General features: G+C 41.1%; 1 protein-coding gene across 1 annotated transcript; it reads left to right on the top strand.

Annotated features, from left to right (window-relative positions):
- Window positions 1-15,533: 15,533 nt before the first annotated feature.
- Window positions 15,534-23,846, top strand: LOC109786247 (uncharacterized). The gene is made up of 16 exons (XM_020344828.4): window positions 15,534-15,904; window positions 16,052-16,124; window positions 17,045-17,110; window positions 17,571-17,636; window positions 17,754-17,836; window positions 18,303-18,354; window positions 18,550-18,615; window positions 19,703-19,770; window positions 19,846-19,894; window positions 20,066-20,150; window positions 20,244-20,342; window positions 20,449-20,509; window positions 21,186-21,237; window positions 21,323-21,439; window positions 21,525-22,352; window positions 22,980-23,846. Exons 1-16 carry the CDS (start codon window positions 15,684-15,686, stop codon window positions 23,604-23,606), a joined length of 2,613 nt encoding a protein of 870 aa, XP_020200417.1. The 5' UTR covers window positions 15,534-15,683; the 3' UTR covers window positions 23,607-23,846.
- Window positions 23,847-24,080: the final 234 nt, after the last annotated feature.

Genomic DNA, 24,080 nt, shown 5'->3' with positions numbered 1-24,080 from the left:
GGCGACGGCTGTTGTGGCGCGTGCGCAGCTCGACGGGCTGAGGGGCGTGGGGTCGATGGCCGGAGGTCAAAGGCGAGCGGGGGCGGTGGCTGGGGGTTCACGTGTGGTACGCACGGGCTGTGTGCGTGGTGCAAAGGCGGTAGTAGCAGCAGCCATGGGCTTTTCTCTGAATTTGTATCGCAGGGTCACGGGCAGGACCATCAAATCTCTCTGAATTCTTCCCGGTTCAGGTTCTGCCCGTGCACCGGCTGATCGAGGCGGTGAAGCACATGTTGGCCGTGTGGAAGGACCTCGGCGACCCCAGCTTAGTCAATGTTGCCGGCAACGTGTCCGAGATGATGTCGCTCGGAGTTCTTGTCTTACTATGTTGTCTTCTGAACTACTATCCCTGAATTTATTTAAGGTTACTTCTCATATTTATGTTCTAAAGTAAATGCATCTTGTCTTTGTATCTTCTATACATTTATGTGCTACAACATGTGTCTTGCGTGTTATGTGGATGTGCAACAGATTTCTCCAACAAGGAAGGGTTCGTGTGCAAGGAAGCATAGAAGATATGAGGCAGAAAAAGAACGAAAATAATAAAGGGTAGAATAAATTCAGTGTGAACTTAGAATAAACGTAGTATGGGTGTTTAAAAATCTTCCCTTTATGACTGTTTGGAAATCTGAAGTATCAAGATTGATCTATTTATATATGATTTTTTAGTATGAGGTACAAAACACGCTTGCTGATATATAGTTTTGAAATCATGCTTGGGATTTTCTTCCTCCCATGTTATCTCCAATATTTGTTGTCAAACCTGAACCCGAACATCCAAAACAATTTTCATTTGTATTTGATAGTAGGATAAATAACTACTCCAAAGTCATCAAGCCATCATCATTCATGGGTTTAATTTGCAGGTAAGGAATAGTTGATTTCTTATTAGATTAATAATTTGCAAGTGAACACGTGTATAGCTGATGTTTGCATTATTTTGTGAGAATTATTTAGCTGCTCTAAAAGAATAGAGGTACGGTTCTGAAAGAATAGATGTTGATCCAAACCTTGCTTGAGTGTAGGTGTGTCATGTTAATCAATGATTTCGTATTTGAGTGTCAGAAATGCTTTCTGAGTGAATCATTGCTATTGAGTGCTCCTTCTTATTACCATGTATTTGTAATGAAAGGTTGTACTTATACTTTTTCTTCCTCACATAGGTCCATGAGTCCAGCCTAAGGAGACAACTCATACAACAAAACAGACTGAACAACTTAATCTCTTATATGTCTAACTATGCGGATATAGGTAACACAACATATATTTGTTTTCTATAACTTTACTGTGCATATGTGTATGAGTATATATTCAGTTTGTTCCACGCCCCTCTTTTTTATATAATCCCATGCCATTTTTTATTTGTACAACTTGCATGGAAGGAAGTGAAGCAAATCTGGGTTTCACCATGACGACGTGCATTCTAGGATTCACCATGACGTCGCGCATTATAAAAAAGCATAAACAAATTCCTATCACTTAGAAGTTAAGATACATTTACTACTAGCGGAACAATGGAATGTAGTGTGCAAAGTCTTTCGTGCAAATTATTCATGCTGATGGAATATCCATCCTTCATGCTTTGCAGAACCATGGAGTGGAATGTACAAAGTCGGTAACCTCATGACGAGAAGGGGTACCCTTGGTTGGTGAATAAGACATACTTAGTCCACTCCTTGCTCTGCTTACTAATGATGTACGAAGCTGCAAAATACTAATTCTTTTGTTTTATGTGCGTGCAACATTTTTGATGCAGATGTAGACCAACATCTTTGGCTCCACTGTTATGGATGAAAACTGGTTGTGGTGAGTGTCGTCGAAATTTTATCCTTTTTTTATTTTATTCACATTTTTAGTAGAATGACTATTCAGGCAAGATTAGAAAATAGAGCAATTGGTTCCATAACGTTTGGATTTTGGAGGCTTGTCATGCACTGCAAGTTTTACATGTTGATAAGTTGTCTTGCATATCAACGAAGTTATTGAGCCAGTGCTCGCATACATACATTTGGTTTTATTGTAAGAGCTCTCTTCATAAGTCTTATTTTCAAGGCCGAGAAGGTGTTGTTGTTCATGACATGTGCTGTAACAGTGGGACTTCTATTGTTGTTTATCTTGTAATAATAACTCAATTTGATAGCTCAAACTGGTTGAATTATCAATGTACATTTGGGCATAGAGCATGAGGATGGATGAAACTTCTGTACACTTTCAGGTTGTCTATAAATTAGCAGTCTTGGCCACTTATGAAAAGCATGTTATACAGGCGAGTTCCAACACTGGATGGCAAGGCAATGCTTGGAAACAGTTATTCACTTGAAGGAGGTAGAAGGCGGTGCAGCAGCTGCAGTTTTCACCTCACTTGTGCTAGCCATTTTTTCTTGAAGATTTGTGCTAGCCAATTTGGGTATGGGTGATCCAATTTGGGTACGGGTGATGCTCACGGAAGCCATCCTATATGTAGCTCACGGACTGTCTTGTCTATATAATTCTTGATGTAGATGATGATTGAGTCGTGGAATGCTAGGTTTCCATGAAAGGAAAATGCGTGTGCAAGATTGGTACATTTTGTGATGGAAGGATTAATAGATTTGATCTTCTTCTTTGACAACCCGTGAGATCATTGAATAAGTGAAACAACAGACGTTATTGACCACAAATTCGCAATGGTTTCTCACTATTGGAAACACAACTTGGGTGGCATTGCAACATCGTGTATTTTTTAATTCACATATTAAAAAAATCATGTTTTAATTATATACTTATTATGAACTTGGTTAAGGCTTGAGACATGCGTTGCATGTCACACTTACTACTGGCCCACAAGTGAGCATCACATGTGTGCTAGAGAACATATAGCCCATTTGCGATTTGTAATAATATACAACCCATTTTTGAATTCTAATGAAATTTACTACATCCATTTATAGTTTGTTAAAATTACAGCCAATTTTCTAGCCAGGACAACGATTAATAATTTCAACCAACTGCTCAAAACAGAATTCAACAAAATTTCCCACATTTTGATGGGATCAGAAATATTTTTATTCCGAAATTTCGAGTCAGATTAAATATAATTTAAAAAAAATTGTATTAGGTAAAAATCCAACGAAATATTGCGCGCGCAACAAGTAGTGAAATTAAAAAATTCAGAATCCAATAATAATAATTTTTTAAACTAATTACCTGTTTGGTGCTTTTTTATAGTTACAGCCCAGTTTTTATAATTACATTCCATTTATTATTTTTAAATCCCATTTTCTTGTTAACCCTAATGCATCTCTCCTAGGAAAGATTTGCAGCCCAGCTGGGCGGAGAATAACAAGTTGACCTGGGCTGGGTATTCCTCAAAAAAAAGTATAGCTGGGCTAGCCATTTTCACCTTGAAAAAATAATATCTGGGCTGGATATTTGGTAGACATAAAATAATAGCTTGGGCTAGACGGGCCACAGCCCGCCCAGTTGATACCCTGCTCCTCTGAACAACAACAAAAACATCGCTCAAGAAAAACTCTGCTCACACCTCAAAAAATAAATACTGCTCGAGCTGCTGGGTCCCAGTTGTCGGCCGCTCCTTGTGCAATTTCTCGTTCATTGACTATATAGGTTGAGAATGGTGTGGGACCGTGATGTCAGGAAACCAGGAGGAAGCAAAAAAATACTATATAGCTGAAAAAATAAGAAGGAAAACTGATATACGTACTGCAATCGACACCACTCGTTAACGGTACCTGAAAACTGTTAGATCCGCCCCATGAACCGTCCCTGAACCACTTGTTGACGCACGGGTCCAACGACCCCTTACCCATCCGCCTCCCAATTGCCCATCACCACCACACCCAAAGCCCGCGCGTATATTTTGCTTTGGTTTTTTCCCCATGTTCCATAAATAACTTCTCTTTCCTGTCATCCATACGCCACACACTCCCAAACCCCCACCCCACCAAAAGCAACCACACCACCCACCTACAAACAATAGTCCCGCTACGAGTACTAAAGATATGAGATGCATATTTAGTGTAGTCATTGATTGGATATGAATGGATACACGATCATAGAGCTACCAATACACACGTAAAATTGTGGAGTGGGCTAGAAAACATAATTGCCAATAAATGCAGCCCAATGTCACGTGAGAGGCGAGGATATGTGTCTTTCATCTCCACCTACCCCACCCCACTCTTTCTTTCCCGCCCTCTCATGGTGAAGGGGTGAAAAGGGCGTGGAGGCAAGTGGAGCAGAGAGGAAGAAACACTGCTAAGGGGATGATACAGGGAGGCCACACGTAGTGAGTAAGAGGAGTAGCGAATAAGAAGGAAAGCCAATATATGTACCAGCTGGCAATCACTATAGCTAAAAAAACGTATTACTGATTCTCAGTTGATTGCAATTTTCTAGAAGCGCGGTAGATTTATGAAAAAGGTATGATTTCGGTTTAGTCGAAAGTGTAACTTCCACCAGATTTGTGAAAAAAGTACAACTTCAGTTTAGTGAAAAGTGTAACTTCCACCTGATCTATGAAAAAGTGCAACTTCAGTTTACTGAGAAGTGTAACTTTCTCTAGATTTCTGAAAAAACACAACTTCAGTTAAATGAAAAGTGCAACTTTCACCGGATTTTTGAAAAGGTACAACTTCAGTTAGTGAAAAGTGCAACTTCCACTTTTCAGAAAATCATAACCGGATGAAAAAGTGCAAGTCCACTTTTCATTGAACTAAAGTAGTACCACTTCTCCTTTCAGAAAACAGTATGGAGTTAATTCGGTTTGACTCCCTACCCCTTGCACGTGTGTACAATTAGATGGTAGGGAGTTAATTCGGTTTGACATTGACCATGTGCCCAATTAGAAGGTAGGGAGTTAATTTGATTTGACGTAAAACATACTTTTTTTGACACAGTACAGATGCAAAGCGCTCATACATACGCACATACACTCATCCCTGAACGCACAAACACACACCCTACCCCTATGAGCACCTTCGAGAGACTGAGCTGACATATCATCTTGAGATTTACGAAGTCATTGTAGGTGCCTTGTCATCGACGAGAACGTCTTTTCCCACTGAAAGCGCATCGTCGAAAATCCTAAAATAAATCCAGAAATAATGCGAGCATCAGGACTTAACCCTGGTGGTTGTGGATAACATTGTCCCTCTAACCATTCAACAACCTTAGCCATTTGTTTCTAAGGATAACAGTAACACGTCCAACCACGCCACACAATTCTTAGAGCCCTCTCGCTCTCAGTTGACCCTTGACCATGGTTGTGGTTAGACACTAGGGAGTTAATTTGGTTTGATTTCTTTTCTACACACGCACGCGTCCAATAGTGCCGCCTAGTTTCGAGGGCGCTCCCGCTCGTGGTCGACCCTTGACTATTATCATAAGGAGTTATTTCGGTTCAAAAGTTGTGTATAAGACACAACTTTGCGAAAATCCATATCTGCACCTGAGCTCATCTGCACCCGCGCTTACGAAAAAAATCAAAACAAATACTAGAAAAATTCAAAACACTCCATTTTTTTGTGCGGTAGACAATTTGATGTGTGAGGCCCGCTACAATTTTCAAGTCATTTGAACATATGAGGAGCTCTCAGCAAAAAAGACAAACTGGTGGTCTGTAAAAATGTTTACTATTCATGTACTGTTTTGGCCCGATTTGTCATTTTTGCTGAGAGCTGCTCAGATATCCAAATGACTTGAAATTTGGAGCGGGTCTCACACATCAAATTGTCTTATCGCACAATTTTTTTTGTAATTTTATGAATTTGTTTCGAATTTTTTACGAAATTTTTTCTAGCCGGGTGCAGATGAGCCTGGGCACCGAAACGCCCTACTCATAACTTTGACTAATAATTATTGTGTTATATATATTTACATGACATAGAATTTATATGGTGAATATTCAAACAAATGCCCAAAGATTAACCCTTTGACGGTCAATGGTTGCATATAGGACAAGACCAACATTTAACTCTTTACTATATTTTTCTTCTTCGGGTTTTTATCAGTTTTGCCATCGGCTGTATAACGCTATTCAGTTTTGCCACTAAACATTTTCACTACTAAAAAATGCCACTGTTCTGTTAGATCAAGCTCAAAAAGACCATTTTTCACCGTTACCGTTTGGTCAATACACATTGACTGAAGTTAGATGACGAAACTGCCCCTATCCCATTTGTAAGGGGCGCATGTGAAAAGGAGAACAAAACTTGGGAGGCTGGGGGTTCAAACCCAAGACCACGGGGTACACAAGCGCGCAAGCTAACCAACTGAGCTAAGGAGATGTTCTGATGTAGAAGCAGATATATCCCTTATATTTTATATGGAATAATATTCGAACACAGCAATGTCTCATATATTTTCTTGTTGCTAGCTAATTGGACTTGGGTTTGAAAGTTAGTATAGACAACACATCTGCATGAGCGGCTGGCCGGCTGGAAGAATCTGTCTGGTACTAGTAGACATAAACAAATGAGGCGGACCGTCACGCCAAATTTTTTTTACGGTCACTCACTAATTGACAGAAACAACACATATGACAGCAGGATCACATGGTATTGTAAATTTCTCTGAAATTTTCAGCATGGTGGCTGCCCATTTTTCTGAAAATGACACAAATACAAAGTGGTTCACAGACATAAATAAGGTTCAAAATGTCAACTTGTTGATTTTTCAGCACACACAAATCAGGTTCACAAACATAAATAAGGTTCAATAACATCCACTTGCTGGTCGAAATATAAAGGTCCAAATTCTCAAACATGCATAAGGTTGAAAAGAGGATGTCCAGGTTGACACGCATAAGGTCACGATCACACAAACTTCACATATGTAGCTTATTTTTGCTTCTTGTGTTTTTAGCAGGACTGTCTGGTGGTTCTGCATTTGCAACTTGAATATGCATGGGAGACGAAACAAATCCACCTGCACGTCCTTCGGTTGTGGTACAAACTTCATTTTGCATGTCCTTCCTTTTCCTAGTGTTCTTCTCTGTTTTCTTCACACTTGTTTTCTTCACACTTGTTTTCTTCACACTTTTCTTTGAGCTATACAGAAGTTAGTCATGTTGCAAAAAAGAATGAAAATGGATGTTGAAAATACATATAGAAAAGCACATGTTCTTTTCGTGTTACCTAGCAGAACTTGCAACCATTGATAGTTTAGGGTCACCTTCTCCTGCCACAAAAGGGCTTCCCTAGCTTGGAGGTCAGCCTCATCTTCTCCAAATGCTGGGTCAACTGGATTTGTGCACAATCTGGCAATGTGCCCGAAGCCTCCGCATCGCTTGCACTTCCTTTTCCTAGCGCCCACGCCAGCACCTTCAGCACTAGATCTAATTCTAGTCTTCCTTGGTCGGCCTTTTGGCCTCCTTAACACTGGAGCATGTAGTTTGAAGCCAGGGTCAACAATGTCCCATTGTTGCTTGCCTACCATTGCAGGTATGTTGTCCGCATACGCAGCCTTAAATTTTGCAACGGAGTAGAACTCATGTACATATGGTTCAATTTCTGATACCGGACCTCGTAGTGAAGTAATAAAGTACATGGCATGGATACATGGCAAACCCTTGACCTGCCATTGCCTGCAGCTACATGTTTCCTTTGCGATGTCAACATGGTACCTCCATTCCCTATTCTCTTTGTCCACTGTAGTAATTTCTGCCTCAACATCATTGCGTCTAATTACCATCATCTTCAGCCCTGAAAAGAACACAAAACATTAATCATTGAATTTAGTTGTTATGAAATTAATCAATTGAAAGAATACAAGATATTTACCTTTGGATTTGGCATGCAGTGTCTTTCACAGTTGATATTATGAGATGGCCAAGCCATTTTTCTAATGCTATCCTCATCCGCAGATCAAACTTCTCCATTATCATCTGCCTAATCTTGTCCAACATGTCAACAATAAGAAGAGCCTTAACTTTCCTGACTTTGCTATTAAATGACTCTGCGAGGTTGTTATTGACGTAGTCAACCTTGTAGATTTCATTGAACTTGCTTCTATACCATATCTTTGTGTGGTGTTCGGCCATATATTTTTGGACACTCTTCTTAGCAAGGATCTGTTTCATATGCCAATTGTGCTTTCTAGAGCTGAAAGTTAAGCTTGCAGCCCAAATATTATCATCATAGACCTTGCCCTTGAATTTTTTTCGAAAATTTGTAGCAAGATGCCTCATACACTCCCTATGCTCCACTCCAGGCCACACTTGTTCTACTGCTGTCTCTAAACCTTTGCAAGCGTCAGTGTGTATGACTAGTCCTTCAGGATGCCCAATAAGCCCACGCAGATTTTGAAGAAACCAAGCCCAACTTTCAGATGATTCTGTCTCTAGCACCCCATATGCAACTGGGTAAAGCCAATTACGGCCATCAATGGCACAAGCAGAAGCTAGTTGCCCTTTGAATCTCCCATTTAGTGCAGTTGAGTCTACGGCCAAGTATGGTCGACATCCATTTAAAAAGCCTCGCCAACATGCCTTGAATGAAACAAACACCCTCCTAAAGCATTCCTTCTCCCTCACTTTTCCTTTGATCGTGTACTGCACAGTCTCTTTGTCTATTTCCACTACACTACCAGGAGAACACTTCTCCACCTCAGCCTTGAAACTATAGAGACGATGGAAGCTATCTTCCCATTTTCCACTAATCATATCCATTGCTTTGTCCTTACCACGAGATACACGCATGTATGGCACCGTTAAGTGATACTTCTCATGGATCTTCTCTTGAAGAGCAGTAGGGCCAATATCTGGGTTCTTTCTCACCCAATCCAGCACAACATCAGCAACCCACTTGCTCTTTGCCGGCTTGAACTTCTCACTTCTCATCTTAGTTGGGCATGTATGAGAGAAAGGACACACCTTGATCTGTAGGAAACAACAAAATCAGTTAGTATCTTGCTAGTATGTTAAACTTGCCACATTTGTATAGTTACTAGTTCCACAAAATAAAGGGTACAATAAACAAATCAATTAGATGTTAGCAAGTTATACCTGAAATATCGTGCTATTCCTCATATAAGATCCATGAATTCTCCACTTACACCTCTTATATGCACAACTTGCTCTCAGCCTCTTAGAATCACTCTTTTCGACTGTGTAGTCAAATTCACGTTTAATTGCAAAAGTAGAAAGTGCATTCTTGCAGTCCAACAAAGAGGGGAATACCGAGCCTTCTGCAAATAATGGATTCTCCTTGTCATATACTACAATGGGTCTGTCCTCCTCCTCTTCCTCTTCATCAACTAAACCCATGTCTCTATTCTCTTCTTCTCCTTTAGTGTCAGTGGATTCATATGCCTGACTCCCTGTATGTTGACTCTCACTGTAACAAGGTTGTGTAGGTGGATTACGGCTAGGTGTGCTAGGAGTTTGGGATTTTTGAAGAACCTCAATTTGCATAGATATTTTCTTTGAATCTTGATGTTTTCCAAACATCAAAGCTGCATCATCATCACATACAACAGCAACCCATTTATTCTGCTCCCTGTCATAGTACTTCAACTCAACGTAATCATGCCACCCCCATGGATAGCTATCACACAGCTTGTGCAGCAATGTTTTGTGTGTGATACTAGGTTCTACGAATAGAGGAAAATCAAAGCCACCAACATATTGCTTGAGACCATCGCTACTCTCACGGCTTGTTTCCATCCTAACTGTCAGCATACAAACAGTATCCGCATCCATCCTGATCATCAGGAACACAAGTACCAAATTGCACGCGATTATCAATAAGGCAAAGTCAGCTACTACAAATTCTATGTACAAATTTCGACCTTTACAAGTTATATTCAACCACACACGCACACTGAGAATTAGTATACTCACAATGCAGGAATTTCAGAGCCTATGTCATGTTGAGGCGTCCTGTGGCTGATGCAACCCTCCGATTCGCTCCTGTTGTCCGTCGCCATTGCCGTGGAACAACTGTACTTCAAGACTCGGGAGGAGCTGCGGAGTCAGCCGGGAGAAGTGCCGGAGCTGCCTGCCTCCGGTGGCGGTGCCGGGCGGGAGGAAGAGCTGAAGCTGCGATGGGTGCGGCACTCGGCGGGAGGCGTCGCAGCTGCGGCGAGTGGGGCCGCGTCGGAGCTGGGCGGGCAGCCCGGCGACCGGCGGTGCCAGGTGAGGAGTTTGGCAAGCAGCGGCGGTGACTGGGGATATTGGTTCCGGCTGAGGAAACTGCCACGAACAGATCGGGTCAAGGATTAGATAAGGTTCTGTTTAGTTAGGTTCAAACATCCGTATATAAGGATTGTATCTCCTCACACAACAAATTGTTTCCATGGATCAGTTGGTTAGCTCGCGCGCTTGTGTACCCCGTGGTCTTGGGTTCGAACACCCAGCCTCCCAAGTTTTGTTCTCTTTTTCTCATGCGCCCCTTACAAATGGGATAGGGGTAGTTTCGTCATCTAACTTCAGTCAACGTGTATTGACCAAACGGTAACGATGAAAAATGGTCTTTTTGAGCTTGATCTAACAGAATAGTGGCATTTGAGTAGTGAAAATGTTTAGTGGCAAAACTGAGTAGCGTTATACAGCCGATGGCAAAACTGATAAAAACCCTAGAATTATTAGGTATTTCATTTCTAATCATGAGCTTACGCAAAGAAAATAGGTATTGGAAACTCCACACCAAAAGTAAAGGTTGAGAAACAGAGATGCCACATGTGCTCTCACATACTAGGTGAGGGAGAGAGAGAGAGAGTTGGGAGAGAAGGAATGATCACGTGTGTGTGGGCCCGTCCTATGCATACCAACGGCCGCACGGTCCCCTCAACACGCGTGGTCGGCATGACAACAGGGTAGTTGGACGACAAAAAGTCCAATGAAGTATAGTGAACGTAGTAGTTTGCGTATTAAATTTGGTTAACATAGTGTCCAAAGATTAACCATCTCATGGTCAAAGGTTGTGTATTACATTCTATAGTGAACATACGACAAAGAGATTAACCCTCTTACAAATGGGATAGGGGTAGTTTCGTCATCTAACTTCAGTCAACGTGTATTGACCAACCAGTAACGATGAAAAATGGTGTTTTTGAGCTTGATCTAACAGAACAGTGGCATTTGAGTAGTGAAAATGTTTAGTGGCAAAACTGAGTAGCGTTATACAGCCGATGGCAAAATTGATAAAAACCCTAGAATTATTAGGTATTTCATTTCTAATCATGAGCTTACGCAAAGAAAATAGGTATTGGAAACTCCACACCAAAAGTAAAGGTTGAGAAACAGAGATGCCACATGTGCTCTCACATACTAGGTGAGAGGGAGAGAGAGAGAGTTGGGAGAGAAGGAATGATCACGTGTGTGTGGGCCCGTCCTATGCATACCAACGGCCGCACGGTCCCCTCAACACGCTCCTACAAGTGGTCGGCATGACAACAGGGTAGTTGGATGACAAAAAGTCCAACGAAGTATAGTGAACATAGTAGTTTGCGTATTAAATTTGGTTAACATAGTGTCCAAAGATTAACCATCTCATGGTCAAAGGTTGTGTATTACATTCTGTAGTGAACATACGACAAAGAGATTAACCCTCTTACAAATGGGATAGGGGTAGTTTCGTCATCTAACTTCAGTCAACGTGTATTGACCAAACGGTAACGATGAAAAATGGTCTTTTTGAGCTTGATCTAACAGAACAGTGGCATTTGAGTAGTGAAAATGTTTAGTGGCAAAACTGAGTAGCGTTATACAGCCGATGGCAAAACTGATAAAACCCCTAGAATTATTAGGTATTTCATTTCTAATCATAAGCTTACGCAAAGAAAATAGGTATTGAAAACTCCACACCAAAAGTAAAGGTTGAGAAACAGAGATGCCACATGTGCTCTCACATACTAGGTGAGAGGGAGAGAGAGAGAGAGTTGGGAGAGAAGGAATGATCACGTGTGTGTGGGCCCGTCCTATGCATACCAACGGCCGCACGGTCCCCTCAACACGCTCCTACAAGTGGTCGGCATGACAACAGGGTAGTTGGATGACAAAAAGTCCAACGAAGTATAGTGAACGTAGTAGTTTGCGTATTAAATTTGGTTAACATAGTGTCCAAAGATTAACCATCTCATGGTCAAAGGTTGTGTATTACATTCTACAGTGAACATACCACAAAGAGATTAACCCTCCCATGACTAAAGGTTGCGTGTATGGCATATCTTTGACCAACAATTACTCTACAACTTGATATTTTGTATGATATGGAGTTTATATGATCAATTGTCGAACAAAGGGTCCAGGGATTAATCTTTTCACGATCAAAGGTTTGCTAATGTAACAAGAATTTTACCAACGGTCACTATATTACTATGCATTTTCTATGATATATAATTTATATAATTATTTTTTATATTCCAAATTGCTTATTTCTCCTTTTGATTAACAAATTTTTTATACTAACTAGCTAGTTGCCCACGCGTTGCAACGTGGGCATATACATATTATAAAGTTTCAAAACCAATCGTGCCTGATATATACCTTACATGCACCATATTAAAAAAGTTGGTAAGATTTTATTTGATTCGATTATGTGTAGGGTAAGGTAATAAAGGTGTTGATTTAACTAAATTATGGCAGGATTTGAATTGATTTAGGTATGGTGGGGGAAGGAAAAGATGTTTTTTGATTTAGTTGAGGTTTGGGTAATATTTAATTTGATGACTTAATCCAAGGCATGGTTTTGGTAAGATTTGATTGATTTAATGCAGGGCAAGGTTTCCAGTAGGACAAGGAAAGAAAATATCGATCTGATTTAGATTATTCCAAATAGGGAGGTGTGGGGAGGAAAAACTAACGTAGGCGGACGGGGGAAAACAAACATGGAGAGCCGAGGGAAACAGTTGGTTTTTCCGTGGGAGAGAGAACAGACAAGCCTGGAGTGGTGAAGGGAGGTGAGGAGAACCTACGAACTCCCATCTAATAGCAGAGATAATGTACCTGTGCGTTGCAACGTGGGCATATACATATTATAAAGTGCCAAAACCAATCGTGTCTGATATATACCTTACATGCACCATATTACAAAATTTGGTAAGATTTTGTTTGATTTAGTATGTGTAGGGGAAGGTAATAAAAGTTTTGATTTAGCTGAAGTTCTGTTAAGATTTGAATTGATTTAGGTATGGTAGGGAAAGGAAAGAAAGTTTTTGATTTAGTTGAGGTTTTGGTAAGATTTGATTTGATGACTTAATGCAAGACATGGTTTTGGTAAGATTTGATTTATTTAATGCAGGACATGGTTTTTAGTAGGACAAGGAAAGGAAATACCGATCTGATTTGGATTATTCCAAACAGGGAGGCGTGAGGAGGAAAAACTAAGGTAAGCGGACGGGGAAAACCAACATGGAGGGTCAAGGGAATCACTTGATTTTTCTATGGGAGGGAGAATAAACAAGCGTGAAGGGGTGACGAGAGGTGACGTGAACCTACAAACTTCCATATAATAGCAGAGATATGGGTCAAAAAGTTGCAATAGCAAAATTTAATATGCAATGAATGTTGAGCGAAGAGTACCATGAAGCTAAATTTAGAAGAGGATGATCAAGTATTTCATTTGTATAATCTCGATCTTACACAAAGAAAATTGATACTAGAAACTCCGCACGGACGAAAGCTGAAAAAAAGATGCATGTGTGCGCCTGTCATATGTTTGAGGGTGTGTGCTTCACATATGTTTTAAGCGTGTACGCGTCCTACATTAGGTAATAGACAGAGGCAGTTGAAAGAGAAGGAATGACAATGTGTGTGGGCTCCTCTTACACGTACTGACAACTGCATAGCCCCCTCAGCACGTTCTTGTGAGTGATCGGGTGTGAGAATGAGGGGCACAATTTTTTCCTAACTATTTTGTTGTTGTATAAACATGAGCACTTCCCTCGCAAAATAGAGCACTACTCAAAGAGAAAACTGATACTACTATATACCTGGAAAAATAAGATGGAAAACCAATATACGTACCAGCTGGCAATCGACACCTAGGAGATCTCCCCCATGGACCGTCCTCGAACTGCTCGCTGACACACTAGCCCCGCGACTCCTTACCCATCCGCCTCTCAACAGCCCATTGCCACCACACTAGAACCTTGCGCATATATTTTCCTTTTTCATTTCCTCTCCCATGTCTCATGAATAACTTTTCTTCCTCGTCATCCATACGCCACACTCCCCCAAACCCCCACCCCACCAAAAGCAACCACGCCACCCACCTACACACAATAGTCCCGCAACAAGCACTAGAGCTTTGAGTTGCATATTTGATGAAGTGATTGATTGAATATGAACGGATACACGGTCATAGAGCTGCAAATACGCACATAAATACATGGAGTGGGCTAGAAAACATAATTGACAAAAAATGCAACCCAATGTCACATCAGCAGCGATAGGATATGTATCTCTCGTCTCCACCTACCCCACCCTTCTCTCTTTCCCATCCTCTCGCGATAAAGGGGTCAAAAGGGCGTGGAAGCAAGTGGAGCAGAGAGGAGGAACACTGCTAAGGGGATGACATAGGAAGGCTACACACAACGAGGAAGAGGAGTTGGGTGTTCTATCAAATGTTGGCAAGATCCAGTGAGAGTTGTTGCCGCTAGAGAAGAGCCCCCTCCTTATGTCGTATGTTTATCATTATATAATAATGAGCCGACAACGCATGCATTTCAATGCACTGATATAATGTTAATTTGCCGACTACACGCATATGAACCATTTAATTGATGGAGCTATCCGTTAGGCAGTGTTACGTTCTGTCTAGGATCCCAACCAGGCTAGTGAAGAAGTAAACAACACTCGTCTAAGTGCATTTTTCCAAGTAGTGTCTGATCTGCTAAGCATAATAACCAGTTCCCTATTCTATTGTGGGCCAGCTATTCCTACGAAGGAACATATGAAAACGAGGGATGCACTATTTATGCGAAGCAGACCGGGGAGAAGAGAGCTCTAGCGAGCAGAGAAGGGGGTGGGGGAGGGGAGAAAAGAGATGGCGCGACGACTGGCTGTTGATGTTAAAGAAAGGAGCACGTCATTGCTGTCCTTTGGTGGTGTAGATTTCCGGTGGGGGAGGGGAGGTTGCAGGGACTCGCCTACTTAAATGCGGGGCGAGTTCTGACGAGGCCGACCAGTCAAACAAAATTAATACATAGTAATACACACGACAAATATATGGATATATAGATAATCTCAAATAAGTATACTAAATCAAAATAAAACGTGAGCACTACTCAAAGAGAAAGACCGATACTACTACTACCTGCAAAAAAAATAAGAGATGGAAAAGCAATATACTGTACGTACCAGCTGGCAACCGACGCGTACGAAATCCTTCCTACGAACCGCCCCCAGACCGCTCGCTGACGCGCGGGCCCAACGACCCCCACCCCCACCGCCCCGCCTCCCAACTGCCCACCGAAGACCCCGCGCGTATTCCCAACATTTTCTCTCTCCCACGTCCCGTAAATAAACTTCTCCTCTCCTCCCCGTCATCCACACGCCACACTCCCTCCCCCGTCCCACCGCGCCACCCACCTGCCCGCAGCGGTTCCGCTACGGGTACTCGCCATTCCTCCCCGCCGCCTCGCCTCCCCTCTGTCCCCGAGGAGAGACAGACACGCGGCCGCCATCCCAGCCAGGCCGAGGCATGTCCGGCGGCGCCGCCCTAGCCTCCCAGCCCCAGCCCTCCGCGCCCCCGTCGCAGCCGCAGCAGCAGCAGCAGCAGGCCAGGGAGCAGCTGAAGAAGGCGGTGGAGATGAACGCGGTCCGCCTCCAGGCCATCGGCGAGCGGATCAGGGGCCACTTCCGCGGCGGCTCCTACGCGCTCGCCCCCGCCGACCTCTCCCACCTCGTCTACGCCCTCGCCAGGTCCGCCCCTCCCCCCACCCGCATTATCCCGCGCTCCCCAGTCCCAGCCCCCGCCCCCCCTAATTCTCCCTAGGGTTTTTGGCCGCGGCGACGCGGCGCGGTGGCTCTTCGCCTAATTTTTTTTCCACCGTGCGTGCGTGCTTGCAGGGGGATCGATTACGCGCTGTCGGGCGGTGACATTCCTAAGATCGCGGGTGAAATACCAGACACTTTGAGAAAGGTAAAATCGCGTCTGTCCTCTTCCTCGGCCGGACAAATCCCCCTTGTTTTGTTCCGCGCAGTCTTCTCAATTTCTGTTGTCTTTTGGCCAGTCCGTATAGTGGTGGTGAAACGGACATGGCAGTTTCTGCTGGCGAGTCCAATTATTAGACCATAACCGCCCTTCCTTACTTGTGATTTTTGTTCGTGTGACTTACTACAGCAGTTACGAATTATGATTACCTTAGTGTATTATAGAAGTGGAATGTATATTTGGTGCGATGGCAGTTGAGTTTTTCATGTAAGCTAGGTATTTTTACCCTTGGACCTTTTGCGAATGTGCTTCCTTTTGTTTAAAATTGCAATGTTTAGCAAATGGGAGTAACACAATATATATAGGTTGAGAGCGCAAGCTGTGTAATTGTGGGACTTCAGTGAATGAGTGGTAGATTGGTATATTTTCTCCGAAACATCTCTTTGAGAGGGTCACGGCCTCAACAGTGTGCTTTGTTAAGCGGATACTCTTAGGAGGATTCTAGTTCCTAATTTCACAGCAAATTATGTTAGATTTGTGATTCTGTTGTTCATATGCCTTTTCTGGTAATAAGTGACCTAATCAAGGGGGGTAATATAGTCTTTGCCAGGCATCACTTGTTTTTGTGCAATACCTGAAACTGCCCGTCTATTCAGGATATGGGTGAATATATTTTGTATTTCGAACTTCTTTAATTCTTCTTCTGGGGAACACCTCCTAACATTGTTATTTTCTAGATTTGTTGTATGAGGCAACTAGCATATGAGTTGTACACTTATGAATTTTGACCTTGAATTATGTTTTCCATTCGTTGTGGGTGGATAATTTGTTTATGCAGTAAATTAAGTCGTGGTCAATATTTTGCGTACTTCTGTGCTATTAATTTGAACTCTACCACTATTTACCAGGTATATGAGCTGAGGAAGGATCCATTTCTACAATCTTCTGTCATGGTACTGATCATATCATGCAAGGTAAATCACCTTTCATGCCAGTCATGTGTGAATACCACTTAGAAACTTTTTCCCAAACCATAACACAATTACATACGAGGAATTATCTCTTTATATAGTCTTGTTTCAGTCATGTTGGTTTATTTGAAAAATCCAGTTGTAAACAGATTGATAGTGAAGAACACATTTTCTTCCTTGACTGCATATATGATTATATGTATCATCAACATATTATTTGCTTCAACCCAATGTTTGCTATAAAGCAATTACCATCTATCCATTGATCCTACCCATGTGTGTTAGTTTTCTTCAACTGTATAATTTACCTTCGAGTTGTTTCAAGCGATTCAAAGTGTTACACGCATATGTTGATTAGGTTATGTGCCAAGGTTACAATTTGTCTCTTGAGCTTGTTTTTCAAACATAATATGTGGCTCTCCCACAAAAAAGTTAATCTGGTAATGCACATGCTGTTTTGCAGAATGCTTGTAAAAACAAATGGTTTCAGCCTTCAGATTACATTGATATTCTCAGAATGGCTGATGAGGTGTGTATGAAATGCTTGGTTTCTTCTTTTATGTTCATTGTTCTGTGCATGTCTGTACTCTTGGGTGGTGGCATAGCCATATCATCTTACCTAGTTATAATTTATCTTGGCATGAAGCTATCCGGCAGCTTCTGCACGAACAGTAGCGAGCCAGCTAATGACAGCACCGTGCTTGAAATCATTTCAACAGTAATGCCAAGGTAAGGAAGGCATCACTTTGGATGGTTACATGTTGCCATCACATTCCCTGTTGTGTAGTTTTATGTAAATCTTAATACAAAATGAAATTAGAACCACAAAAAAAAATTCTGAGATTGGAAAGCCCATTTTTGCGGAACATGTTTTACTATCTGATTAAGCACTTCAGACTTTTAATTCTGGGTGACACAGATATCTCATATCATGCTTCAGAGTTCAAAATGTAAAAATAATACTTGAAACATAATATGAAATCCAAAATATTGTGTAGCTTAGAGTCAGTATATTTCAAAATTTTAAGCTATTAAATTTAAAATGTCATTTTCCCATTTTCAGTTGTTTAGGTTAGTATTCACAAGACAAATTTGAATAAATATATTTGAACCCATTGGTTATAATATGATCAACCAAAGTCATTCATTAGCTTCATGACACATTTTATTTGTTTTAATGTGGTTCTGCTTGTAGGTATTATCCTAAGTTGAAGTTCGACCGTCTAATCACTTCGCTGGAAGCAAAGGTGGTCAATCTGTAAAATTAAAATATCTTATATGTGCTATTCTTCCTGATAAAGTTTTCTAATTTGTTATTATAATCACTCACGCCCACTTTTTTGCATTCTTACATTCCCATGTGGGAGGATATATATTGATAAGCGACAAAGCTTTGTTTCATAACTGTAGCCTGGCTTTGATATACCTGTCTGTACTTACAGGTTGGATATGATATTTTGATGGCTGACTTCTTTATTCATAGAAATCTACCTAAACATGAAAAGATTGTAAGTACCATTCCAGGGAAAATATTTATTTTTACTAAATTTCAGTGTTGGTGCTATTTAAACTGCCTGTGTACTGATTAAACAAGTGTTGATGCTATTTAAACTGCTCATGTACTGATTTAAACTAGTGTTGATGCTATTTAAGTATTTTACTTGGCTGTGTCAACAAGTGTTGATGCTACTTAAACTGCCCATGTGCTGATTTAAACAAGTGTTGATGCCATTTAAGTATTCTGCATGGCTTGTCTTAACAAGTGTTTAATGTTATTTAAACTGCTCATGTACTGATTTTCTTGTTTTGCTATTATACTATTCACTTAATTATATGTTTTTCTTTTGAGTTTCTTGACCAAAAGTTTGACAAAGTGGCAACCCTCTTAGGTATTTTTACAATGCTACACATAACACTATGTAGCATCATGTTCTGTTCACATCGGTTAGTATTGCATTAATGTCTCTTGCATTTGGCTTCATACTGGGCAACTGAATATTTGTAAATTTGGTGTGTCTTCATGTTGCCCACTGCCGTCCTGTTTACTTCACCGTGATACCTCTTCTGGAATAGTGTCCATAAGATTTTGGGACCAACTTGTTTAGTTTCTAGCTGTCAGTAACAACTAATAGTTGCACAGATTCTGCTTGTATGCTAATTATTCCAAAATCTCTGATTTGTATTCCCTTGTTTATTGAGTGATCGGATAGTACAATGCTATTGTGGGAGTTCGGTAGCACTTCATGACTACATCCTTCTTTCAAATTATTTGTATTTCTAGCTCAACTCAGACCTCTTTAAGTTTGACCAAGTCTATGGAAAACTATACCAATATCTACAACACCAAATTAGTTTGATTGGATTCATCATAAAATATATTTCTGTATTATTATATACTTGATGTTTTAAAATATTAGCACATTTTTCTATATACTTGGTCGAATAAGGGAAGCCTGACTTGAGAGAAACTAGAACTCAAAATAATTTGGAACTGATGGAGTATATATTATAATTCTCTTATTGATTTTGTCTTTCAATGTCATTGTCTCATGATTTTATATCCAGTAGATTTATTGGTTGTTTCACCTTCTGCAGTGTCTAGTTGTTGTCCAAAAGGAAAATTTAGATGTCTCATCATGTATCGCAAGCCCCCAGCATGTGAGGTGCATTACTTTCTTTGCTTTGATACTTGATATGTTATGCCAAGAGACACATGCCTGATGGTTTTTATGTTTCAGCTTTTTAGTAAACGGAAAAGGTGTGGACAAGAGGACTAATGTTTCAATGGTTAGTGTCCCACCTTATTGACTAAATTACTTTTTGTTTGAAGAAAAACTGTTGCCTTCCACTTCCTGCCATTTTTTTTGCCTTTATCACAAAGCCTTGTGCACCCTGTGGACAGTGGTTAATCTCCAATTCTCAAACAAGCTTAGTTCACGCATTTCAAATAATTAACAGGAAACAGGACCCCAGTTCCCCACGGATATCACTAAGATGCTCAAATATGGTGCAAACATTGTACAAGCCGTTGGATATTTTACTGGTATGTTTGGTGATGATGTTTTGTGTGTTTACCTTTCTTCTCCAGAAGCACACATCAAATTCTAGCATGTGCTGATTTAGCTTTATATTGCAGCTAACTACATCATAGCTGTAGCAGTTGTGAACAATTTGATGTCTTTTGATGTTCCAAAACTCAGTGCCTATGCCCAACCAGTCACAACAGATCTTCCTGGTAGGTCATTAATTTTAGTTCTTATAATTTTATGTTATGCTTTGACAATTTCTTGACTCTGGAATAACATTTTTTTTTGCATTCCTCATTGTGAACTTTTATGTAGATTCAGATTCAGATATGCTACTGGAAGGGCCATCAAGAGTTTCCCTAAAGTGCCCCATAAGGTACTGTATGTTCATGACATGTACTTTGCTGTATTATGTTTGAATTTACTTACTCTAAATTGATAAAACTTGGGCGCCTAGCCGCCTACAATCCTGTTATGTTATGTACATACTCCCTCTTTCCTGAATATAAGGTGCATAAATTTCCATGCAAGTCAAACATATGTATGTTTGACCAAGATTATAGAACAAAATATCAATGTCCACAATACTAAGTAAATAAAATACGAAAATTCTTTTCATGATGAATCTAATGATGCAAATTTGGTATTATAGATATTAATACATTTTGTAGAACTTGGTCAAACATGCACAAGTTTCTTCTGAAAAAACTTACACCTTATATTTTGGAACGGAGGGAATATATTACAAGGGCCCAAGTAAGCTCTTGCATGTAATACGACAAAGAACCTCTATACAAACTGTTCTTTGTCATCAATCTGCATTAATTATTGCCAATGTAGAAGTTGCAATTGTTTATCATGCATGTGTATGTGACTGGCAATTTTACACAAACTCAATTTGGACAATTTATTCACATTGTAATGACTACCCTGATACTCCATGTGTCTGTCTAGACTGTTGTTTATTCGGTTCTGTAAATTCAACCTCTGCTTATTTGAATGGAAAATGCTAATGAGCTGCAGTTGAAAATGTTTTTTGTTCGTTATTGCAGTTTTAGGCGTGTGCAAACCCCAGTTAAAGGGCATCTATGCAAACACCATCAGGTACAGATTCTATCTGTTTATTTGTATTCATGGGTTGAGCCTGTTCCTTCTTGACATAAATAATAATATGGCCTGTATTGTGTAGTGTTTTGATTATGACAGTTACATGGATATTAACTCGAGGAAACCAACCTGGCGCTGTCCATGTTGTAATACTCCTTCAAATTTCATTGACATTCGAATTGATCAAGAGATGGCCAAGGCAAGTTGTATAATGTATCTGTAGTTCTGTACATGTTTTCATCTGATTATGTTTTCCTATGTGATTGATCTCCTTTTTGTTTCAGATTTTACAAGAGACTGGTAATGATATCATGGATGTTCTTGTATTCCCTGATGGATCTTGGAAAGCTGTTTCAGTTCATGATGAGAAATCAGATAAACATGGTGATGCAATTCAGCAGAACGAGAATACTGTAGAAACTGATGCAACTCCTTCGGATGTTATAGACCTAATAAACAAGGATGATGATGGTGATCTGCCTATGAGCTCGGCATCTCCCTCAGAAGATTTGAAGCCTGTGTTGAATAGTCAAGATATATCTGTCATGGACTATCTTCCGGATTTCCCTCTAAGCACAGCCGCTCAGTCAGAAGATATGTATGTAGGAGGTGGAACTTCAACTTCTGGCCAAAATTCGTTACCATCATCTAGTGGCGGACCTGGCTCTAGTTCAATTGGGACCTTGGAGTCTATTCTCCCTAGAGATATCCTGCAAATGCAACCTGCTACCACACGTGCCATCTCTCCTTCTGAAACCTCCAATTTAGCATCTGCCATGCAACAAGTTTCACAAGGATACCCCAATATTATGCAGATGCAATCACAGCTAGATTCTTTACTTCGATCAGCACATCATACTAGAAATGTCAGGAGAGAGCCTGTAGCAGTCCAGGCTCTGGCAGTGCCACAACATAATTCATCTAGAAGGGTGCAGGCAAATGTCTCGAATTGTCCACCTCCCACCCCACAGTCCATTTCACCTTCTTCAAACTACCAAGCACATCATGTGACAAATGCAGACAGTGTAATCACATCGATGGTTAATGGTGTTGGGCCACTCTCAAGGGCTCCTGACGGTTCCTCACCATTCCATCTACAGCCGACACAACAGGTAATTTTACTCTTCTGAAGGCCCTATGGCATGATATTTACCAACATAGTGTAGGATTGCATTGTTTTATCTTGCAATTAAATTACTGTACATATCATATTAAATACTCCCTCTGTGTTTTAGATCACTAAACATCTTATATTTGTTTACAGAGGGAATATATATTTACTCACATTAAAACTAGCTGATGACTTTACTTTTATGCAAAACCAAGTGATAAGTCACCGGAGCTCCATAACTGTTAGTATGATAGTGTTTGGATGTTGAAAAATGTCTCATTTGGTTCCGAGTTATTTGAAAAGTGCTTGATGCCTAGTCATTTGAAAAGCTCCAGGCCTGTTACAGAATTGTATACTATCTCGCTTGTGTTTTGCAACCGCATCAAGTATTTAGCGTATGATAGTACCTGTTTTTTGCTATTAGCTGTTAGCTGCGCTAGGATGTTGGTTGGAGTAAGCACCTACAATAACGACATTGTTGAGTAACACTACTGTAGACTGCGAGCTCAGTGCAGGACAGTTTCAACTTATTAACAAGAAGTGGAACCAATTTTTCTCTGTATTTTTGCTTGGATTTAATTTATCTTGATAAACAACATTTCTTGATGGACTTGTGTAATGCTGGCAGGATATGCGCAACATGCCAAACCATCAACGTGGTCGGGTTATGGGCCTTGCTGCAAATCCCTTCATGCATATGAGACCGCCGACAGGAGGCCCAGGACAGGGTAGAGGTGCTAATGCCTATGGAGCTCCCTACCCTCAACAATATCAGCAATATGACCAGCGACAATTCGACAATCTAATAGGCCAACTGGTGAACCGAGGGGGTGCAGTTAGCCAGGCCATACCAGGCCATCTCTACGTTCCCCAGCAGAGCCAGGCAATGAGAACGCAAGCAGTGTCCCGACAGTCTCCACCATTGCAACCGCGCGTGCAGTCTCCTGGTCTAGCACCTACTGCTCCGCGTGTGCAGTCTCCTGGCCTAGCACCTACCGTTCCGCGTGTGCAGTCTCCTGGCCTAGCACCCACTGTTCCGCGTGTGCAGTCTCCTGGTCTACCACCCTCTCCGACTCCCGCTACGCCCCTCCTCGAGGACTCTGATGTCCCCGAGATCGAGATGGATCCGAACTGGCAGCCCACGGGGCAGATGAGGGGGAGCCTGGTAGGCTCTGCTTACGATCAAGCAATCGAACGGTATCTGCAGCCTGGTGGTGGTCAGCGGACAAATCAGGCTCGGCCACCTGGCAGGTAAACATATACTCGTCAGGTGCTGTGGGTGGCTCTGGATTTAGAGAGGCTAACATGGATCTGCGTGTGTGGGTGGCTCTGAACTCTGAACGTCTGATCTGCGGTTAGATATTAACGTCCTTATGTTATATGTTAGTTTGCAAATGTAGGGAGTACTGATTGTGCTGCTTAGCGTTAGCGTACATCTGTTGTTGTGCAATGGAACGAAGTATCTATTATTTTATGTCACCTCTTCTTGGCGTCAGCACTCTTCTGCTGTGCTTGGATGTGCATGCAGGTCGCATTCATTTCATGTAGTTTGAATTTGAATTTGCACTTGGATAAATTGCCCATAGAGTTAGTAGTTCACATTCTTAAAGTTTGAACTGCATAATATACGTTGCACCCTGGGTTCTTATTCATATGCAGTTCAGTTAAATAGTAACACAACCGGCCTGTTTGTGGCGCGATTTGTGTGACCATGAGTCAAAGTACTTCG

Source organism: Aegilops tauschii, chromosome 7, assembly GCF_002575655.3.
Source record: "Aegilops tauschii subsp. strangulata cultivar AL8/78 chromosome 7, Aet v6.0, whole genome shotgun sequence".
NCBI classification, from domain to species: Eukaryota; Viridiplantae; Streptophyta; class Magnoliopsida; order Poales; family Poaceae; genus Aegilops; species Aegilops tauschii.
This window is presented reverse-complemented; position numbering and strand designations above follow the sequence as displayed.

Bases quoted from the DNA above. Each gene is read 5' to 3' on its own strand.
- LOC109786247 (XM_020344828.4), top strand. From the start codon at position 15,684: ATGTCCGGCGGCGCCGCCCTAGCCTCCCAGCCCCAGCCCTCCGCGCCC. The intron at 17,111-17,570 runs GTAAATCACCTT...GCTGTTTTGCAG, and splicing joins TACTGATCATATCATGCAAG to AATGCTTGTAAAAACAAATG. The intron at 18,616-19,702 runs GTAAGTACCATT...CACCTTCTGCAG, and splicing joins TACCTAAACATGAAAAGATT to TGTCTAGTTGTTGTCCAAAA.